We start from the raw sequence: 21,378 nt of genomic DNA, 5'->3' as shown, positions 1-21,378 counted from the left end.
GCGTACACACGCGAGTGCAAAAGGGCAATGCGTACAACAGGCAGAACATATATGGATACACCACGCCCCTTCTGAGATAAAAGACATATTTATCTGATCAAAACAAACAAAAACAAAACACACAGCAGCAATGAAGTGCATAAGTAACAGCAACAGGCATAGGTCCGGCAGAAGAGCAGAAACAGAATGAGGACAAAGTCATCAGTCATAAGATTGTCCGCGTGTGGATATCACATTAAACGGGACATTCTGCTGCCGATGGCGATGACTGCGGCGTGGTGCAGGCTGTGCTGGGGCATGTACACCAGGGGCAATAGAGGCAACTGGTGTCTGGCCTTGTGCCGCGTCTGGAGCATAAACAGTAGGGACGGCTGCAGCTGGCGGGGGTGTAGGAGAGACTCTCGGTCGGAGGAAACGGCGGTTGCGCCAAAAGATGCGGCCGCTTGGAAGTTTCACCAAGTAGTCCCGGTGCTGACCAATGGCTACGATTGAGCCATGAGCTGACCACAACTTGGTCCGGGGATGCTGGATGTCGACATGTGCTCCAAGAGACAGACGAGGAAGGGACCGAGCAGAGCGGTTGTAATGCTGCTGAGTCGACTCCAGGTAGTGTGATGAGCGCTGGTCAACTTCATTAGCGTGTGTTTGCCATGCAGGAGCAAAGCTGGAATGGTGGGCAAACACAAAAGACGACAGAGGCCGGCCGTAGAGAGCTTGGGCTGGACTCTGACCAGTGGCGTTCGGGGTATTCCTCCACTCAAGCAACGCACGTTGAAAGGAATCCACGTCGAGGTCGCCATTACTAGTGGTCTTGTGAATTAGCGACTTCATGGCTTTCACGGCATTCTCGGCAAGCCCATTCGACTGCGGATAATGGGGAGAGGATTTAGCATGACGGATGTGCCAGGTATCACAGAACTTAGCGAACACATGGGACTGGAACTGAGGGCCACCATCACTGGTAAGTACCTCGGGGACACCAATGTCAGGAAACCAGCGGCGAAGAGACCGAATGACGTCTGCAGAGGAGGCAGTGCGTCCGAGCTTGGCAACGCAGGGCCAGCTGGTTAGTCGGTCCACATACACCAGATACTGCAGGCCTTCACACTCAAACAGGTCGGCGCTGGAATGCTGGAATGGCAGATCTGGAGCACGATCGTCCACACGGAGTGGCTCCTTCGGTTGTGAGGCGCTGTGCAGGCGGCACTTGTCACAACTGCGGACAACATGCTCGATGTCGGCTGACAATCGTGGCCAGAATACAATCTGCCGGGCACGGGACTTCGTGCGCGTCAATCCTTGATGGGATGCGTGTAGATCAGACAAGACACGCTGCCGGAGAGCGACGGGAATCAAGAGACGGGGTCCTTTCATCACTAAACCACTGTCAATAGAGAGGTGCTCGTGACCATTCCAGTACGGCTGGAGTGACTCAGGCATGAGGGACCTCTTAGCAGGGAAACCAGACACGATGAACTGAACTAGGCACTGGTAGTCAGCGTCGGCCTGGGCGGCGGAGCGGAGCGCGTGGTACTTCAGGCCACCAGACGTATCAAGCATGCACGCACGGATAGCAGCGCCCTGAGAGGCAGTACTCTCACCCAGTTCATCGTCAGGGCAGGGGTCGCTGACTGGATGGCGGGACAGAGCGTCAGGGAAAGCATGATCCGTGCCTTTCCGCCAGGTTGCGTGTAGCTGATAGGGCCGAAGTTTCAGGACGAGCCGCTGTAGCCGGGGATTCTCTATCTGATCCAAGTAGTAGGAGTTCAGAATAGGGATGAGCGGGCGGTGGTCGGTAATAACTTCGAACCGAGCACCTGAGAGATAGATCGAACACTTGCGTACTGCCCAGGTAACCGCAAGGCATTCAAGCTCAATGACGGCGTATCTCGTCTCGGCATCAGAGAGGAACCGGCTTCCACATTGGAGTATGCACCAGGTGTCGCCCTGCTGCTGCCACAAAACATAACCAAGTCCGTTCTTCACGGACGCATCAGTTTCTAACCGAAGCGGTCGGCCAGGCTGAAAGAACGACAATATCGGGGGAGAAGCCAGGGCAGCTTTGACGGCGTTAAACGCGTCAGTGTGTGCCGACTCCCACAGGAACACATTCGTGGACTTCAGCAACGGGCGAAGCGGGTCGCTGAGCTGTGCGATACGGGGCGAGAAATCACTACACTGGTTGATTAGCCCGAAGAATGAGCGGACGTCAGTGCGATTAACGGGTACTGGGAAATCAGTGATGGCTGCCGTCTTGTCACTGTCAACGGTGTAACCATCCGTGTTGATGTGGTAGCCACAGTAGTCGACTTCTGGGACGCCGAAGACGAATTTCTTAGCGCTCAGGGTAATGCCGTGCTGACGGGCGCGGAGCAGAGCGTCACGAACGTGGGTGAAATGAGTCGTCAGTTCCGTATCGTACACAAGACCATCGTCAACCACTTTTACGAAGTTGGTGAGGCGATCAAACACTGCGTCGGTACGGGAGTTGAATACATCACCAGCCGAGACAAGGCCCTGTGGGTTGCGAAGAAACTGGTACCGCCCCCACGGTGTGATAAAGGTGGTGAGCGGCTTGGCATCGTCGGACAGCGGGACTTGCCAATAGCCATGTCGGGCGTCGAGCTTTGTGAAGTAGCGGGCTTTGCCGATGGCTGCCACTGCGTCATGTGGTGTACGAGCAGGATGGGTGGGTCTGCGTACCTGATCATTCAGCTTTCGAAGGTCCACAGTCAGTCGCATCTCAGTAGTGCCCTTCTTCTCAACGAGAACGATCGGATGGCACCACGCAGAGGGTTCTGTGACTGGCTCGATAATGCGATCATCGACCATACTGTCCAGTTGGGACTTTATCTGATCCCGGTAGGCAAACGGTATGGTGCGAGCAGTGCGGACGCAGCTGGGTTCTGCACCTGGTTGCAACTGAATGTCCATGGGCGGACCATCCATTGGTGGAAGCTGTGAGCTGTCGAAAACGTCGGCAAACTCTTCCAGAAGCTGCTGTTGGAGCTGCTGGGCAGTGTTGGGTTCAGTATGGGCAGAACGGACAAACACGGAGGGCCAAGAAGCAGGCAACAGATTCAAGGCACAGAGGCTTTGGCGGGATAGCAGTGCCTCATCCAGGCCTTTGTACACGTGCAGTGTGGTGTCGTGTGTGACGGAATCGAGCGTCAAGGTCGCCTGGATCTTGCCAAGACTGGTCAAGGGTGCACCATCAGCGGTGCGCACAACATCCTTGTCGGTAGGCAGATTCTCAATAAAGTCTCCGAGGAGCTCGAGGTGTGCAGGGCCAATAGCGTTGATGTCGCTGCCGGTGTCAGGAAGCCAGCGCAAACTGGTTGGCTTGTCCGCAGACACGAGCTGCGTGTTGACGGCTATGGTAGCCCCTTCACGGGAGGACGCGGCACGTTGCAGCTTCAGCTGACCGACAGTCCTCTTAGAAGCAGACGGACACATGGATAAGAAGTGACCGGTGCGTTGGCAGCCGTTGCATTTGCGATCCGCAGCAGGGCAGGGTCGCTTGCTATGAGCGGTGCGGCCACAGTTGGGACACTTGTCCGGCGAGGGCTTGCTGCCAGACTTGGAATCTTTGGCTGCGGGTGCTCGAGCTTGCTTGGATGCCATTCCTTTCTGCTTCTTATAGCTGGAACGAACGGCACTCACAGACGCGTCTCCAGTGGCCTGACTGGGGATACGTGACGAGGTTTGACTGGCAGCCTCCTCGGCGCGGCATAGGTCGACGCAGGTTGCCAGGGTTAGATCCTTCATTGCCAGCAGCTTGTGTCGAACGTCATCCTGCAAGATGCCGGTAACAATGCGGTCTCGCAGAATTTCATCCGTGTTAGCCTGGAGCGACTGCTGGCATGTTTGACACATACGCCCTGAGCATGTCGAACAGACATCCAACCCGGCGAAGTTGCACGCATGAAACAACTCCCTCAGGGATGTGTACCACGCGTCGAACGTCTCTCCAGGTTGCTGGGCACGGCGGTAAAATTCAATCCTGTCCAGCAGGGGGTTGCGCTGGCGCCGGATGAACTTGCGTAGTTCAACCATGGCCTCCGGGACGTCATGGGTGTTTGGCACCACAATCACACCTTCACGCACGAAACGTCTCAGGTCCTCATCCAAGGCCTGCCTAAACGCGGCCATCCTTGTCTCGCGGGGCTGCGCTGACAACAGCTGACACCGGGAGTAGTCCTCCCAGGCCTCGCTCCACGACACAAATTCAGCTAGATTCGCCGACGACAACAATATGGGCCGATCCACAGCGACGAGCTTGGTGGATGGAGCAGGAGCAGACGAAGCAGGTGCACTCGTGCTGCTTGCTGATCCTTGCGACATTGACTGCAACAGAGTTTGGAGCTGCGCATCGCGCTGGGCAGATGCTTGCACTTGAGCTTGGATCAGCTGCACCAGTTGGTTGATGTCCGGCTGTGACTTAGCACCATCCGCCATGGCGAAATCACAACTATCGATATCGTACTACAAGGCTACGAAAAAATTCTAGAACTTCGAAACGGACAATTTTCGAAGCGAAACGAAAACGGGCAGAGAGCAACATTACAGGTGGGCTACTCTACAACTGCAATGGAACTACTAGTATACTAAGACTACAGGTAAAGTAAGATGTTCACTGCGCCATGTTGTGTCAACAAACGCAAACACACGAGGTAGGGTTTGTGACTTATCTTTCAGAAGACAAAGAGAAAAGACTTCTTGTCCATAGCAAAGGACAGGCAGAAAACCGTGATGCATGTGTGTACTAGTATGCGTACACACGCGAGTGCAAAAGGGCAATGCGTACAACAGGCAGAACATATATGGATACACCAGGATCACGGACTGGATGGCCAGACAGAGCATCCGGGAATGCATGATCGCTGCCTTTGCGCCAACTTGCGTGCAACTGATAGGGCCGAAGTTTCAGCACAAGCCGCTGGAGACGAGGGTTCTCAATCTGATCAAGGTAGTAGGTGTTCAGAATTGGAACGAGCGGACGGTGATCAGTTACGACTTCAAACGCTGAGCCAGAGAGATATAATGAGCATTTGCGAACTGCCCAGGTGACGGCTAAACACTCTGACTCAATAACAGCATATCTGGATTCTGCATCAGACAGGAAGCGGCTGCCACACTGGAGTATGCGCCAAGTTGCATCAGCTTGTTGCTGCCACAGAACATAGCCAAGGCCATTCTTAATGGATGCATCGGTCTCCAGGCGGAGAGGTCGACCAGGTTGAAAAAAAGACAACACTGGTGGTGAGGCTAACGCAGACTTGACGGCATTGAATGCATCGGTATGTGTTGACTCCCAGAGAAACTCGGTGCTGGATTTCAACAGCGGACGCAACGGGTCACTGAGCTTGGCTATCTCGGGCGAGAAATCACTGCATTGGTTGATGAGACCAAAGAACGAGCGGACATCAGTGCGATTCACTGGCACGGGAAAATCAGTGATGGCATCAGTCTTGCCACCGTCAACTGTGTAACCGTCAGCATTGATACGGTAGCCGCAGTAGTCAACCTCCGGTGCGCCGAACACAAACTTCTTTACACTCAGGGTGATGCCATGTTGACGGGCTCGGAGCAGAGCGTCCCGGACGTGAGTGTAATGGGCTGTCAGGTCTGTGTCATACACCAGGCCATCATCGACGACTTTCGAGAAATTGACAAGCCGGTCGAAAGCGAAGTCGGTACGGGAATTGAATACATCCCCAGCAGAGACGAGACCTTGGGGGTTTCGGAGGAACCGGTACCGTCCCCATGGCGTAATAAATGTGGTCAGAGGCTGGGCATCCTCAGACAGTGGCACCTGCCAGTAGCCGTGTCTAGCATCAAGCTTCGTGAAGTACCGTGCCGGACCAATGGCGGCGACAGCGTCATGAGGTGTGCGGGCAGGATGAGTCGGTCTGCAAACTTGGTCATTCAGTTTGCGGAGGTCAACGGTGAGACGCATCTCGGTGGTGCCCTTCTTCTCCACGAGAACAATTGGGTGACACCACTCAGATGGTTCAGTAACCGGCTCAATGATGTTGTCATCGACCATGCCATCCAGCTGAGACTTAATCTGGTCCCGATAGGCAAAAGGGATGGATCGTGCGTTCCGAACACAACTTGGCTCTGCATCAGGTTTCAGCTTGATATCCATCGGAGGACCATCCATAGGGTTGAGACATGAACTGTCAAACACGTCGGCAAACTCATCGAGGAGTTGTTGTTGAAGCTGTTCAACCGCACTAGTGTCTGCGCTGAGGGACTGCACCGAAACCGAGGGCCATGCCGCAGGCAACAGGTTAAGGGCGGACAGGCTGTTTCGTGAGAGCAATGCCTCATCCAAGCTATCATAGACATGTACGACAGTGGAGTGAGTGGCAGAACCTAGTGTGAGGGTGGCGTTTAACTTGCCAAGACTGGTGAGTGCTGAGCCATTAGCTGTACAGACAACATCCCGGTCGGCTGGCAGATTCTCGGGAAATTCGCCAAGCGTAGACAAATGTGCCAGGCCGATGGCGTCTACATCACTTCCAGTATCAGGTAACCACCTCAAACTTGTCGGCTCGGATGCTGACACAAGCTGGGTGTCAACCACAATCGTGCTAGAATCCCGCGAAGATATGGCCCGTTGGAGTTTCAGTTGGCCGACAGTCTTCTTTGCAGCTGGGCACATTGCCAATAAATGTCCCATGCGTTGGCAACAGTTGCACTTCCGTCCGGCAGCAGGGCATTCACTCTTGGTGTGGGCAGTGCGTCCACAGTTGTGGCACTTGTTCACTGGTCCAGGAGGCTTGCTGCTGGATGGTGCTTTAGCTGCGGCATCGGGCTTCTTGGGAGCCTGGCTGGATGACTTCTTCTTCTTCTGATAAGACAATTTCATAGCATTCACGGCACTGCCCCGGGGAACCTGTCCAGGGATGCCCGATGTGGTGTGGCTGGCGGCTTCCTCAGACCGACAGAGGTCGACACAGGAGGTCAGAGTGAGGTCCTTGGTCGCCAAGGCAACAGTTTGTGACGTACGTCGTTAGACAATAGAGAGGTTTCGCTTCACGTTGTTCTGCACTACACCGTGAAATTTCACGTCGGTGTGGCAAATTTTGGCGTCGAAACTCCCGTTCAGGACGTGAGCTGAGGTCAACTCACGTTCGACGTGAACGCGAGTTTTTGCAAATTTAGCCTTGCTATCAGGTTGGGATTATTGACTCGATTTGTCGATTTTGCCTAAACTAGCTATAAATAATATTTGTGCGACTTCGGCCTCACCAAAAATCACTTTTTTCACATTTTGAAGTTTTCGCTCCCAGTTTTCGCTCCTGTCGTCAGCGACACGACGTGCTTCACAAGCAACGTGAAACGAAAGCTCTTTCTGAGCTCGCGTCGACGCAAAAAATTGACGTTCACGTAAGAGCACAAATCACGCGGGTCGAAACCTCTCTACTATCCCAGTGACAACGCGGTCGCGTAATATGTCGTCAGACAGAGATTGTATGGCACTACTACAGGTACTGCACACTCGAGCTGGGCAGGTGGAGCACATCGACAACTCAGAGAAGTTACATGCGTGGAACAGTTCACTCAGAGATGCGTACCAAGCATCAAACGATTCGCCTGGCTGCTGGGAGCGTCGGTAAAAATCGATTCGATCCAGCAGCGGATTACGTTGCCTACGAATGAACTTTTTCAGTTCGTACATGGCATCCAGAACATCGTGGGAATCAGGAATGGGAATGATGCCTTCCCGGACGAATCTTCGGAGATCTTCGTCCAGCGCCTGACGAAAAGCTGCCATACGGGTCTCCCTTGGCTGGGAGGCAAGCAGTTGACATCGGGCATAATCCGACCAAGCTTCACACCACGAGGCGTAATCAGCAAGCGTGGCAGACGCCAACAGGATCGGGCGGTCAACAGAAACGGGTTTGGTTGTACTTGTAGTGGCTGGGGCTGCTGTTCGACTGTTCGACATGGTCTGCAACAATGTTTGCAGCTGTGCGTCACGTTGTGCAGATGCTTGAATTTGTGCCTGGATTATCGTCAGCAGCTGGCTGGCGTCCAGTTGTGCTGCGGGAACAGGGCTATCGGATGAACTGTCCGACATGACAGGATGTTGCAAGCACTACTACGAATCAAACTGGAACGACAAGAACGAAGCAGGTTCACTGCGCCATGTTGGGTTTTATTCCACAACTCAACTAAAATAAACTGCCATGTCCAAGAGAAAACCTGGCGGAGGAGACAACGAAAATGGATACGCATACTATAAAGGTAGCTAGCATGCGTACGGTACGGTGAAATGGTTGTAGTAGTAGTGTAGTAGTATTCTTTTATTTTCCATCGGAAGCCTCAACAGTGATGAACACAACTCTTAAGAGGGCCGATAACAGAGTAGAGGGGTGTGGGGTGAGAAAAAATAATAATAATAAGAGATATTTAAACTAAACTAAACTGATACTTGGAACAATAAAGCAGCAGTAAGCAGTAAGCAGTAAACACAGGTATACAATACAAGCGATGCAGATCAATGAGGCCGTTTGCTGAAAAGAAGATCAAAATACTTCTGAAAAGACGCTGCGTCTTTAAGCATGGTCATAATGGGATAATGCAAGAATTAAAGAGATGTTTTTAAAAACGAATTTAAACTAGGAACGCAGTAAACACAGTTATACAATACAGGCGGTGCAGATCAATGAGGGAGTTTGCTGAAAAGAAGATCAAAATACTTCTGAAAAGACGCTGCGTCTTTTAGCATGGTCTGAAGGTGCTTAGCAAATGTAGTGCGGTGCTGGGTGCGCCACTCCACAGGCAAAGAATTAAAGAACAGGGCAGCACGATTTGAAAAGGAATTGACACCGTCAGTCGTCCGGAATTTAGATATTGCAATAGCAGCATTAAAAGAGCTTCTTGTTGTCCTAGGGCCGGTTGAAACTTGAGGGAAGTAGTAAGTGCGGGGCGGGTTCTGGCCCACTTTTTGACCTTTGACCTTTGGGCCAAATAAGGCACACTGTGTCGGTCGTGCTTGGTCTGGCCCCGGGACCCCCCAGAGTTTGACCTTTGACCCCTGGCATGCCATAAATGTGCCATAAAGGTTCTTTTCCGTGGCGAACGTGCACTTGTGCACGTTCGGTGCATTCGCACCGGGGAGTAGTAAAATACGTACTATTCCCTGATTCGCACGACATAGATGTGCATTGCATGCAGCGAATGACATATTGCGCATGCGCGCATACGCACGCGGAGCATGTGACTTTCAGTGGCCCTGCGGAAAAGACGCAGTGCAACACAAGGTGTACTAGTAGTACATGTGTCATTATACTACTCCCTGATTCGCACTTCGTAGATGTGCAGCAAACAAGTGAGTTCACGTGCCATGCACTCGTTGAGCTCCAAGATCAGAATTCGGCTCAACATAGTACTTGAAGTCACCGCTCCCATTACGTCATGTACATTTACATACACCCTGTTGAAGCACTGAAGCATCGGTTTTCGGGGAATTCAACATGCGAATTTTTGAAAATTCGGCGAAAAGATGGGTAATTTCTTCAAAACCACTGTTTTTCGGCGAATTTTTCGCCCGGCCGATTAGGGAAATGCCTACTGTCCATGCAGGTCCATTAGATGCAAATTTCTATTTTGATCAGGATACAGTTAGAATCAACCGGCTACGCCCGGAGTATCATGCATTAAAACAATAATTATTATTGAAGGGGTGTCACAGTGAAGCAGTGTTGCTACGCACCGCAAATCCCCTCTGCACTGCATCGAATCTATACTGGAGAATCCAGAGTGACCAGCAAAGAGTCACAACCCGCGGGTATCCAGTCACACTCAGGCATATCCACCATTCCCCACATATTCACTGTAACAAAACACAATACTGTTTACTATAATGCACTTTTATTTAAATGGACTTAGATGAGTCTGTAGAAGAGAACACAATGCACGCACACGCACGCATGCGCGGACACACACACACACACACACACACACGCGCGCGCACACACATCTAGGTTATAGTGCTATACACGTATCTAGGATTTAGGAAGCACGAGAATATGTCGAAGCACCCACACATATCCCTTCATGCAGTGTACTTCAGTAGCCCAACACATTACGACCGCTATAGCACAGGACCATCACAAAACACATTACGACTGCTATAGCACAGGACCATCACAAAACACTACACACTGTTACTACACTGCATACACAGTTACTACACTACGCCTGTTAGTAGCTGTTACAAGTACTTACAAATAATTTTGAAAACAAATGGCACATCCCGAAGACGGCAGCTAGCTCCAGACCTTCATACATCATCATCATCTGTAAAACCAAGCATGAGCGCACACAAACACTATTAGTGTCACGAATACGGAAGCAGGGTAAGACAAGAGGATACGAAACAAGTAAGTATCGCTATAACGAGGGGGATAAGTATACATGTAGACAGAGCAGTGCTTACTTACAGGGTCCGGATACGCTCCATGGCGTCCCGGTAGTCGGACTGCAACAGCAGCCCGACTTGCCGGCCCTCCCAGTAACGGGCTCGATGGGCCGCACCCGCCAGGTGTGCGGCCACGGCCTGGCCTCCCACCAGCCTTTCTCCACTGTAAAAACGAAAGAAACCGCAGAAAGCACAGTGTCATAGAGCTCTTTTGTTGGGGGAGAGAGCTAGGAGTACTGCACACTTACCATTTGTCACAATATATTATAAGAAAGAGGCGGCGCTTGACGCACCGCCTCAGGTGCTGAAACAGGGGTATAACCCCTGTAAGTTCCACACCGCAGTGACATGTGAAAGCCATACTGTAATGATACTGAAGTGAAGGTGTGAACCGCAAAGCAAGGCATTTACCTTCTTCCTGTCGAATTCGCTCTCCAGCTGCATAACGACATCATCCGCTAAAATCCAATCATACCAAGTAATGCAAAGGTCATCAGTTGACCTTTTGGACTTTTCAACTCTTATCCAAAACCACCAAGAGGAAAAAAAACCAGGATAATAATAATAATCTTTATTTCAGGATTACCCAAAGGCTAACGCCTATCTGGGGATGAAGAAGACGTCAGTTGTAGAAGCGTTTGTGGAGGAGTTGTTACATTATTCTCAGTAAATAGATATGGCTGATACATTCGGTGTAGACTTGGACGACCGGTCGTGGTCTCTCACCACGGGTCCTTTACTAATAGAAAGACGGACGCCAATAAGAACTGTTGTGGAGTTGGCAGATCAAAACGCGCAGCAAGAAATTTGGCACGTCGATGGTAGACTCCATCGGGAGGACGGACCAGCTCTTGTTGATAGTAGGGGAGTGTGCGCCTGGTGCTATGGAGGTCGCCTTCATCGCGTTAATGAACCTGCTTGGATAGGACGGGGTAGCATCGAGTACTACCTCAACGGCGTCTAGAGCCGGCGGTCCTGCAGTCAGTTATTGTGACGCCACATGCTGTATTCTACGGTGGTATCACCACGGAAGGCTCCACAGGGAGAATGCGCCAGCGGTGATACGCAGGGAAGGTAACAATCGTGTACGGGAGTGGTACCGATACAACCTTCGGCATAGGGAAGATGGACCTGCTTTCATCTCTCAGGAGGAGGAGGGTATCTATCAGTGGTACCTCAACGGGGTGTATTACGGTAGCCACCATCAAGACCAGGCAATACACCCCATGGAGCTGCAGTACATCAATGTAGTGCCTACTAAGGTAGACTCGTCAGCAATAAGTCACGAGCCCATCTGTGTGATTTGTCAGGATACCCTGGACCGTCCTCTATCCAAGTTGGAGCGCGGTCATGAATTTCACTTCCACTGTATCAAGGAGTGGATCAGTTCTGCCCCTAAGCCCTACTTGCCCAACCTGCCGCTACTCCATGACTGCTGAGAACTTGGTTGAGTTCTTGTAGTAATACATGACACAGTTGCATGTAGGCGACTACGAATGACCAGTCATGTGCTACTGATGGACACGAACACGCCACCCTAAATAGCCATGAGCGGCTATTTGGGCAAGGGCAACAAAGCACCTCGTGGGCGGCCAAGGTTGACACTAGCCACAAGTCTGGTCGCTCAGTTGAATAAGCTGGGTGTGCCCATGAAGACCATGGAAGCCCTTTCCAGGTGCCGGCAACAAGCAGAGGACAAGACAGACTGGAAGAAACTGTGCAGCTCGACACTCGAGGACAAATCAGTATCAACAGCTTCTACACCTTGCTGATGATGCTCACAAGACAGAAGTGGGAAAAACCACTGAATTTCTTTATTTAGTGCTCAACTACGCGAAATGTGTTATTATTATTATTATACATGTTCAATTGTACACAGTCTGGCTGACTGCCATTCTCTACCACACATTACCGGACACTGTTGTGGTTGTCGTCGCTATCGTCGTCGTTGTTGATGTTGTTGTTGGTTGTTCTCGTCGTTATCGTCGTCGTTGTTGATGTTGTTGTTGGCTGTTGCTGTCGGTTGTTGTCGGTTGTTGTCGTTTGCTGTTGGTTGTTGTTGGTTATTGTCGGTTGTTGTCGGTTGTTGTTGGTTGTTGTTGGTTGTTGTTGGTTGTTGTTGGTTGTTGTTGAGTGTTGTTGTTGGTTGTTGTTGATTGTTGTCGGTTGTTGGGTGTTGTTGTCGGTTGTTGGGTGTTGTTGTTGGCTGTTGGGTGTTGTTGTTGTCGGTTGTTGGGTGCTGTTGTTGGTTGTTGTTGGTTGTTGTTGGTTGTTGCCGGATGTTGTCAGTTGTTGTTGGTTGTTGTTGGTTGTTGTTGTCGGTTGTTGTCGGTTGTTGTCGGTTGTTGTTGGTTGCTGTTGGTTGTTGTTGGTTGTTGTTGGTTGTTGTTGAGTGTTGTTGTTGGTTGTTGTTGATTGTTGTCGGTTGTTGGGTGTTTTTGTCGGTTGTTGGGTGTTGTTGTTGGTTGTTGGGTGTTGTTGTTGTCGGTTGTTGGGTGTTGTTGTTGGTTGTTGTTGGTTGTTGTTGGTTGTGCCGGATGTTGTCGGTTGTTGTTGGTTGTTGTTGTCGGTTGTTGTCGGTTGTTGTCGATTGTTGTTGGTTGTTGTTGGTTGTTGTTGGTTGTTGTTGGTTGTTGTTGGCTGTTGTTGGTTGTTGTTGTCGGTTGTTGTTGGTTGTTGTTGGTAGTTGTTGTCGGTTGCTGTCGGTTGTTGTCGGTTGTTGTCGGTTGTTGTTGTTTGTTGTTGGTTGTTGTTGGTTGTTGTTGGTTGTTGTTGGCTGTTGTTGTTTGTTGTTGGTTGTTGTTGTCGGTTGTTGTCGGTTGTTGGGTGTTGTTGTTGGTTATTGTCGGTTGTTGTCGGTTGTTGTCGGTTGTTGTCGGTTGTTGTGTTTTAACCCTTTGCGGTGCATCAGTCATTAACGACTGATATTGTGTACATACCGTAAAACTGTCGTAACTCCATCGATTTTAGTCCTGTTGCAAATATCGAAATATGTAGATTAATCGTTATTTTGTTCATTATCCAGGAGGATGTTGCTATGATTCAGTACCATTTTTTCGCATAATGAGACAAGTTTGTGTAACGTTAGTGTGACGTGGGTATGCTGATTGGATGCGAGGTGGTGAGAGTATGCTGATTGGCCGATAACAATTAGTGGAAGGGATAAAGTAATGCGCTGCTTGTGCAGCGTAACCAAACACATGGTCTGTGGGAAACACCCTAGTAAAATAAAATTAATAAAATAATAATAACATGAATTGCCACCGGCACTTGAGAGACTCGAGCCCCGCCACCTTGTTCAAATCGGACTTGGTAGCTTCGTATTGGAACTTAATCTTCTTCTTTTTGAGGTATGACCGTACAAAACGCGCTTGGAGTTTTCATTTATTTTATTTTTTTTTATTTTTTTTTTCATTGCAACTTTTTTAGCAGATGTCCACTCGTGAAACAACGGTGAATCTGGAACGAATAAATGGTCCATGCCAAAGGCATGACGAGTCTCGAAGTCTTCACATTCATGATGGAACCTTGTCATGATTGACGCATTCCTTGATGGTGCGCACATGAAATCAACCTGGCTCATCTTTTCCAATTCCATTCTTTTCACATCCTGCAACCCATACCCTACTAGTATCAGTGGGGATGCTAGAATCAGAAGAGGCAAGGCAGCACTCTTCCGTGGATGTATTACTCGACACAACACCACCCATACTTGTTTTCTAGAAGTTTTGAATATAATGATAATATATTGCAGTAGGAAGTAGTATACAGTCAAATAGGATAGGATAAGAATGAATGATCAGCTGTCTGATAAAGAATGCAGTTCATTAAAGACTTATTGGAAGCTCTCTACCAGCTGATCGTCTTGTTGAACGGCGACACTGCATAATGATATGAAGCTCTCAGTTAGCTGTTTCAGTTCCGTGGTAGAAAGTGTCATGTGCGCGTCCAGAGCACGATGAAAACATCTGGGCTCCACGTGGATGCAGACGATTGGAGCAACAGTAAGACGTACCTTCAACGCCTGCTCGTCAATGTCGAGGGAGACTGCCCCGGGGTAGATGAAAACATCTTGTTCCACATCCAGTTCGAACGAGCTGGTCGGGACTAGCTTGCTTTCACCGTTGATGTACACCCGACATTGACCGTCGGACGAACGTGATGGGTAGAAGTTGGTCTTGATCTTCTCCACACGTCCTCTTCGGAGAGTGTCACGGAGCGATGGACAAGTCTTGATCAAGTTCGTAATGATGAACTCAGTGGACTCATTCAGTTCGATGTAAACCTGTCCTTGAGCATCTTTGCGAGCTGTTGCCGTACTACCACAGGCTGGTAGAGCTCCTGAAGGGAAGTACATCTTATAACCAGGCTTGTAGAAGGATCTACCTGATGACTTGTAGGACAGTTGTATGTCCTCCTGAAACCCATCCACCACAATCTCTTTGTGGAGCTTGGTAGGAGCAGGTGGCACATAGCGACGCTTAGCCGGTACTGCGTTCGAAGAGAGCACAACTTGAGGAGGGTCAGCAGGAAGAGCGGAATTCTTCCTCACCCATCGCTCGTATAGGGAATCCATCTTCCAGGAAGCGAAGGCAGAACAACTCATCAGCACTGTATTCGATGAACGAATGACTCAACTACAGGACAACCATCTGTATTTATACAAGTCAGAGACGGGGGCGGATTGAAATGTTAAAAATATGTGTCAGCTAGATCAACCAATCACCATCAAGCCCGACACAAACATTTGCCCAATCAGCATTGAGCCCGCCAAAAACATTTGACCAACCAGCATCAAACTCGCCAAAAACATTTTGTCCAGTCAGCGGCATGCCCACCAAATAATTATCTCATCTTAAAGATTCCTTACATGATACAGCCACTTTAGTGAACTGATACAGTATGGAAATAAGATCAAAGTCAAACGTGTGCAAGTTCTGAATCACGTGATCAAGTGAATAGGTTTCCCAACAATAGGCATCAATCAATGATGTCATAAGAGATGTATCAGATGGAGATAAAATCAGCAAATTCGTACGCAACGTGGACAGTTGAGATGATGACACCATCCTGGTCGACTCCATGAGATGCAGTACATATAGGAGTGGAAAATGCTGAGGAAGAGGTTTCATGATTCGACTGAACCTCAACCATGATACATTGCTCCGAGGTAAGTAGGAACGCAGTTTACGTAGTACATCCACATTCGTATCGTATACTATGCAGGATAATGCTATAGCATAGTTTAAACTCTTGTACAAACAGGATTTTTTCATCGCAAGTAACTGCTCCCGAAGAGGGTGTACGCAAAGCTGATCGGATAAGAGTTCAGTTTTCGAAAGAAAATGCAAAAGATGACGATCCACACCGCATAACCGCTCATGTACAGCGTAACGCTTCTTCATCAAACTACATCTCCTATGCACATCATCTTCAGGGAAGTAAATCACCGCCATGACAAGTCCACACGAAGAACACACGTATCTTCCTTCATGTAAAATATGATCAAGATGTTGACACTGTTTTTCCTCCCCGTATTGCTCTTTTTCTTCTTCTTTCTTCTTAAATTCAGAATCCATCTTCACTCCTCACCAACATCCTCATTATGACACTATATCCAGCATGATATCTACTTTATATAACCAATCCTATCCGGGGCAATTATCAGGTACAACCATTGGGGTCGACGTGTTGGCGAGGGTATGAGGTCATCTACCCCAATGGTTGTACCTGATAATTGCCCCCGGATAGGATTGGTTATATAAAGTAGATATCATGCTGGATATAGTGTCATAATGAGGATGTTGGTGAGGAGTGAAGATGGATTCTGAATTTAAGAAGAAAGAAGAAGAAAAAGAGCAATACGGGGAGGAAAAACAGTGTCAACATCTTGATCATGTTTTACATGAAGGAAGATACGTGTGTTCTTCGTGTGGACTTGTCATGGCGGTGATTTACTTCCCTGAAGATGATGTGCATAGGAGATGTAGTTTGATGAAGAAGCGTTACGCTGTACATGAGCGGTTATGCGGTGTGGATCGTCATCTTTTGCATTTTCTTTCGAAAACTGAACTCTCATCCGATCAGCTTTGCGTACACCCTCTTCGGGAGCAGTTACTTGCGATGACAAAATCCTGTTTGTACAAGAGTTTAAACTATGCTATAGCATTATCCTGCATAGTATACGATACGAATGTGGATGTACTACGTAAACTGCGTTCCTACTTACCTCGTAGCAATGTATCATGGTTGAGGTTCAGTCGAATCATGAAACCTCTTCCTCAGCATTTTCCACTCCTATATGTACTGCATCTCATGGAGTCGACCAGGATGGTGTCATCATCTCAACTGTCCACGTTGCGTACGAATTTGCTGATTTTATCTCCATCTGATACATCTCTTATGACATCATTGATTGATGCCTATTGTTGGGAAACCTATTCACTTGATCACGTGATTCAGAACTTGCACACGTTTGACTTTGATATTATTTCCATACTGTATCAGTTCACTAAAGTGGCTGTATCATGTAAGGAATCTTTAAGATGAGATAATTATTTGGTGGGCATGCCGCTGACTGGACAAAATGTTTTTGGCGAGTTTGATGCTGGTTGGTCAAATGTTTTTGGCGGGCTCAATGCTGATTGGGCAAATGTTTGTGTCGGGCTTGATGGTGATTGGTTGATCTAGCTGACACATATTTTTAACATTTCAATCCGCCCCCGTCTCTGACTTGTATAAATACAGATGGTTGTCCTGTAGTTGAGTCATTCGTTCATCGAATACAGTGCTGATGAGTTGTTCTGCCTTCGCTTCCTGGAAGATGGATTCCCTATACGAGCGATGGGTGAGGAAGAATTCCGCTCTTCCTGCTGACCCTCCTCAAGTTGTGCTCTCTTCGAACGCAGTACCGGCTAAGCGTCGCTATGTGCCACCTGCTCCTACCAAGCTCCACAAAGAGATTGTGGTGGATGGGTTTCAGGAGGACATGCAACTGTCCTACAAGTCATCAGGTAGATCCTTCTACAAGCCTGGTTATAAGATGTACTTCCCTTCAGGAGCTCTACCAGCCTGTGGTAGTACGGCAACAGCTCGCAAAGATGCTCAAGGACAGGTTTACATCGAACTGAATGAGTCCACTGAGTTCATCATTACGAACTTGATCAAGACTTGTCCATCGCTCCGTGACACTCTCCGAAGAGGACGTGTGGAGAAGATCAAGACCAACTTCTACCCATCACGTTCGTCCGACGGTCAATGTCGGGTGTACATCAACGGTGAAAGCAAGCTAGTCCCGACCAGCTCGTTCGAACTGGATGTGGAACAAGATGTTTTCATCTACCCCGGGGCAGTCTCCCTCGACATTGACGAGCAGGCGTTGAAGGTACGTCTTACTGTTGCTCCAATCGTCTGCATCCACGTGGAGCCCAGATGTTTTCATCGTGCTCTGGACGCGCACATGACACTTTCTACCACGGAACTGAAACAGCTAACTGAGAGCTTCATATCATTATGCAGTGTCGCCGTTCAACAAGACGATCAGCTGGTAGAGAGCTTCCAATAAGTCTTTAATGAACTGCATTCTTTATCAGACAGCTGATCATTCATTCTTATCCTATCCTATTTGACTGTATACTACTTCCTACTGCAATATATTATCATTATATTCAAAACTTCTAGAAAACAAGTATGGGTGGTGTTGTGTCGAGTAATACATCCACGGAAGAGTGCTGCCTTGCCTCTTCTGATTCTAGCATCCCCACTGATACTAGTAGGGTATGGGTTGCAGGATGTGAAAAGAATGGAATTGGAAAAGATGAGCCAGGTTGATTTCATGTGCGCACCATCAAGGAATGCGTCAATCATGACAAGGTTCCATCATGGATGTGAAGACTTCGAGACTCGTCATGCCTTTGGCATGGACCATTTATTCGTTCCAGATTCACCGTTGTTTCACGAGTGGACATCTGCTAAAAAAGTTGCAATGAAAAAAAAAATAAAAAAAATAAAATAAATGAAAACTCCAAGCGCGTTTTGTACGGTCATACCTCAAAAAGAAGAAGATTAAGTTCCAATACGAAGCTACCAAGTCCGATTTGAACAAGGTGGCGGGGCTCGAGTCTCTCAAGTGCCGGTGGCAATTCATGTTATTATTATTTTATTTATTTTACTAGGGTGTTTCCCACAGACCATGTGTTTGGTTACGCTGCACAAGCAGCGCATTACTTTATCCCTTCCACTAATTGTTATCGGCCAATCAGCATACTCTCACCACCTCGCATCCAATCAGCATACCCACGTCACACTAACGTTACACAAACTTGTCTCATTATGCGAAAAAATGGTACTGAATCATAGCAACATCCTCCTGGATAATGAACAAAATAACGATTAATCTACATATTTCGATATTTGCAACAGGACTAAAATCGATGGAGTTACGACAGTTTTAAGGTATGTACACAATATCAGTCGTTAATGACTGATGCACCGCAAAGGGTTAAAACACAACAACCGACAACAACCGACAACAACCGACAACAACCGACAATAACCAACAACAACACCCAACAACCGACAACAACCGACAACAACAACCAACAACAAACAACAACAGCCAACAACAACCAACAACAACCAACAACAACCAACAACAAACAACAACAAACAACAACAACCGACAACAACCGACAACAACCGACAGCAACCGACAACAACTACCAACAACAACCAACAACAACCGACAACAACAACCAACAACAGCCAACAACAACCAACAACAACCAACAACAACCAACAACAACCAACAACAATCGACAACAACCGACAACAACCGACAACAACAACCAACAACAACCGACAACATCCGGCACAACCAACAACAACCAACAACAACCAACAACAACACCCAACAACCGACAACAACAACACCCAACAACCAACAACAACACCCAACAACCGACAAAAACACCCAACAACCGACAACAATCAACAACAACCAACAACAACACTCAACAACAACCAACAACAACCAACAACAACCAACAGCAACCAACAACAACCGACAACAACCGACAACAACCGACAACAACAACCAACAACAACCAACAACAACCGACAACATCCGGCAACAACCAACAACAACCAACAACAACCAACAACAGCACCCAACAACCGACAACAACAACACCCAACAGCCAACAACAACACCCAACAACCGACAACAACACCCAACAACCGACAACAATCAACAACAACCAACAACAACACTCAACAACAACCAACAACAACCAACAACAACCAACAACAACCAACAACAACCGACAACAACCGACAATAACCAACAACAACCAACAGCAAACGACAACAACCGACAACAACCGACAGCAACAGCCAACAACAACATCAACAACGACGACGATAACGACGAGAACAACCAACAACAACATCAACAACGACGACGATAGCGACGACAACCACAACAGTGTCCGGTAATGTGTGGTAGAGAATGGCAGTCAGCCAGACTGTGTACAATTGAACATGTATAATAATAATAACACATTTCGCGTAGTTGAGCACTAAATAAAGAAATTCAGTGGTTTTTCCCACTTCTGTCTTGTGAGCATCATCAGCAAGGTGTAGAAGCTGTTGATACTGATTTGTCCTCGAGTGTCGAGCTGCACAGTTTCTTCCAGTCTGTCTTGTCCTCTGCTTGTTGCCGGCACCTGGAAAGGGCTTCCATGGTCTTCATGGGCACACCCAGCTTATTCAACTGAGCGACCAGACTTGTGGCTAGTGTCAACCTTGGCCGCCCACGAGGTGCTTTGTTGCCCTTGCCCAAATAGCCGCTCATGGCTATTTAGGGTGGCGTGTTCGTGTCCATCAGTAGCACATGACTGGTCATTCGTAGTCGCCTACATGCAACTGTGTCATGTATTACTACAAGAACTCAACCAAGTTCTCAGCAGTCATGGAGTAGCGGCAGGTTGGGCAAGTAGGGCTTAGGGGCAGAACTGATCCACTCCTTGATACAGTGGAAGTGAAATTCATGACCGCGCTCCAACTTGGATAGAGGACGGTCCAGGGTATCCTGACAAATCACACAGATGGGCTCGTGACTTATTGCTGACGAGTCTACCTTAGTAGGCACTACATTGATGTACTGCAGCTCCATGGGGTGTATTGCCTGGTCTTGATGGTGGCTACCGTAATACACCCCGTTGAGGTACCACTGATAGATACCCTCCTCCTCCTGAGAGATGAAAGCAGGTCCATCTTCCCTATGCCGAAGGTTGTATCGGTACCACTCCCGTACACGATTGTTACCTTCCCTGCGTATCACCGCTGGCGCATTCTCCCTGTGGAGCCTTCCGTGGTGATACCACCGTAGAATACAGCATGTGGCGTCACAATAACTGACTGCAGGACCGCCGGCTCTAGACGCCGTTGAGGTAGTACTCGATGCTACCCCGTCCTATCCAAGCAGGTTCATTAACGCGATGAAGGCGACCTCCATAGCACCAGGCGCACACTCCCCTACTATCAACAAGAGCTGGTCCGTCCTCCCGATGGAGTCTACCATCGACGTGCCAAATTTCTTGCTGCGCGTTTTGATCTGCCAACTCCACAACAGTTCTTATTGGCGTCCGTCTTTCTATTAGTAAAGGACCCGTGGTGAGAGACCACGACCGGTCGTCCAAGTCTACACCGAATGTATCAGCCATATCTATTTACTGAGAATAATGTAACAACTCCTCCACAAACGCTTCTACAACTGACGTCTTCTTCATCCCCAGATAGGCGTTAGCCTTTGGGTAATCCTGAAATAAAGATTATTATTATTATCCTGGTTTTTTTCCTCTTGGTGGTTTTGGATAAGAGTTGAAAAGTCCAAAAGGTCAACTGATGACCTTTGCATTACTTGGTATGATTGGATTTTA

At 48.5% G+C, this 21,378-nt stretch overlaps 1 protein-coding gene and 1 long non-coding RNA gene across 2 annotated transcripts; both read right to left on the bottom strand.

Annotated features, from left to right (window-relative positions):
• Window positions 1-201: 201 nt before the first annotated feature.
• Window positions 202-4,458, bottom strand: LOC135813376 (uncharacterized protein K02A2.6-like). Its single transcript, XM_065326474.1, has one exon. The coding sequence runs from the start codon at window positions 4,456-4,458 to the stop codon at window positions 202-204; it is 4,257 nt and encodes a 1,418-aa protein (XP_065182546.1).
• Window positions 4,459-9,972: 5,514 nt separating this feature from the next.
• LOC135813596 (uncharacterized) lies at window positions 9,973-10,781 on the bottom strand. The gene is made up of 3 exons (XR_010553031.1): window positions 10,687-10,781; window positions 10,461-10,601; window positions 9,973-10,317 (listed from the first exon to the last, which is right to left on the bottom strand). It is a non-coding gene; the product is annotated as an uncharacterized LOC135813596 (long non-coding RNA).
• Window positions 10,782-21,378: the final 10,597 nt, after the last annotated feature.

Source organism: Sycon ciliatum, chromosome 4, assembly GCF_964019385.1.
Source record: "Sycon ciliatum chromosome 4, ocSycCili1.1, whole genome shotgun sequence".
Lineage (NCBI taxonomy): Eukaryota > Metazoa > Porifera > Calcarea > Leucosolenida > Sycettidae > Sycon > Sycon ciliatum.
The sequence above is the reverse complement of the archived record's forward strand: the minus strand, read 5'-3'. Positions and strand labels throughout refer to the sequence as shown.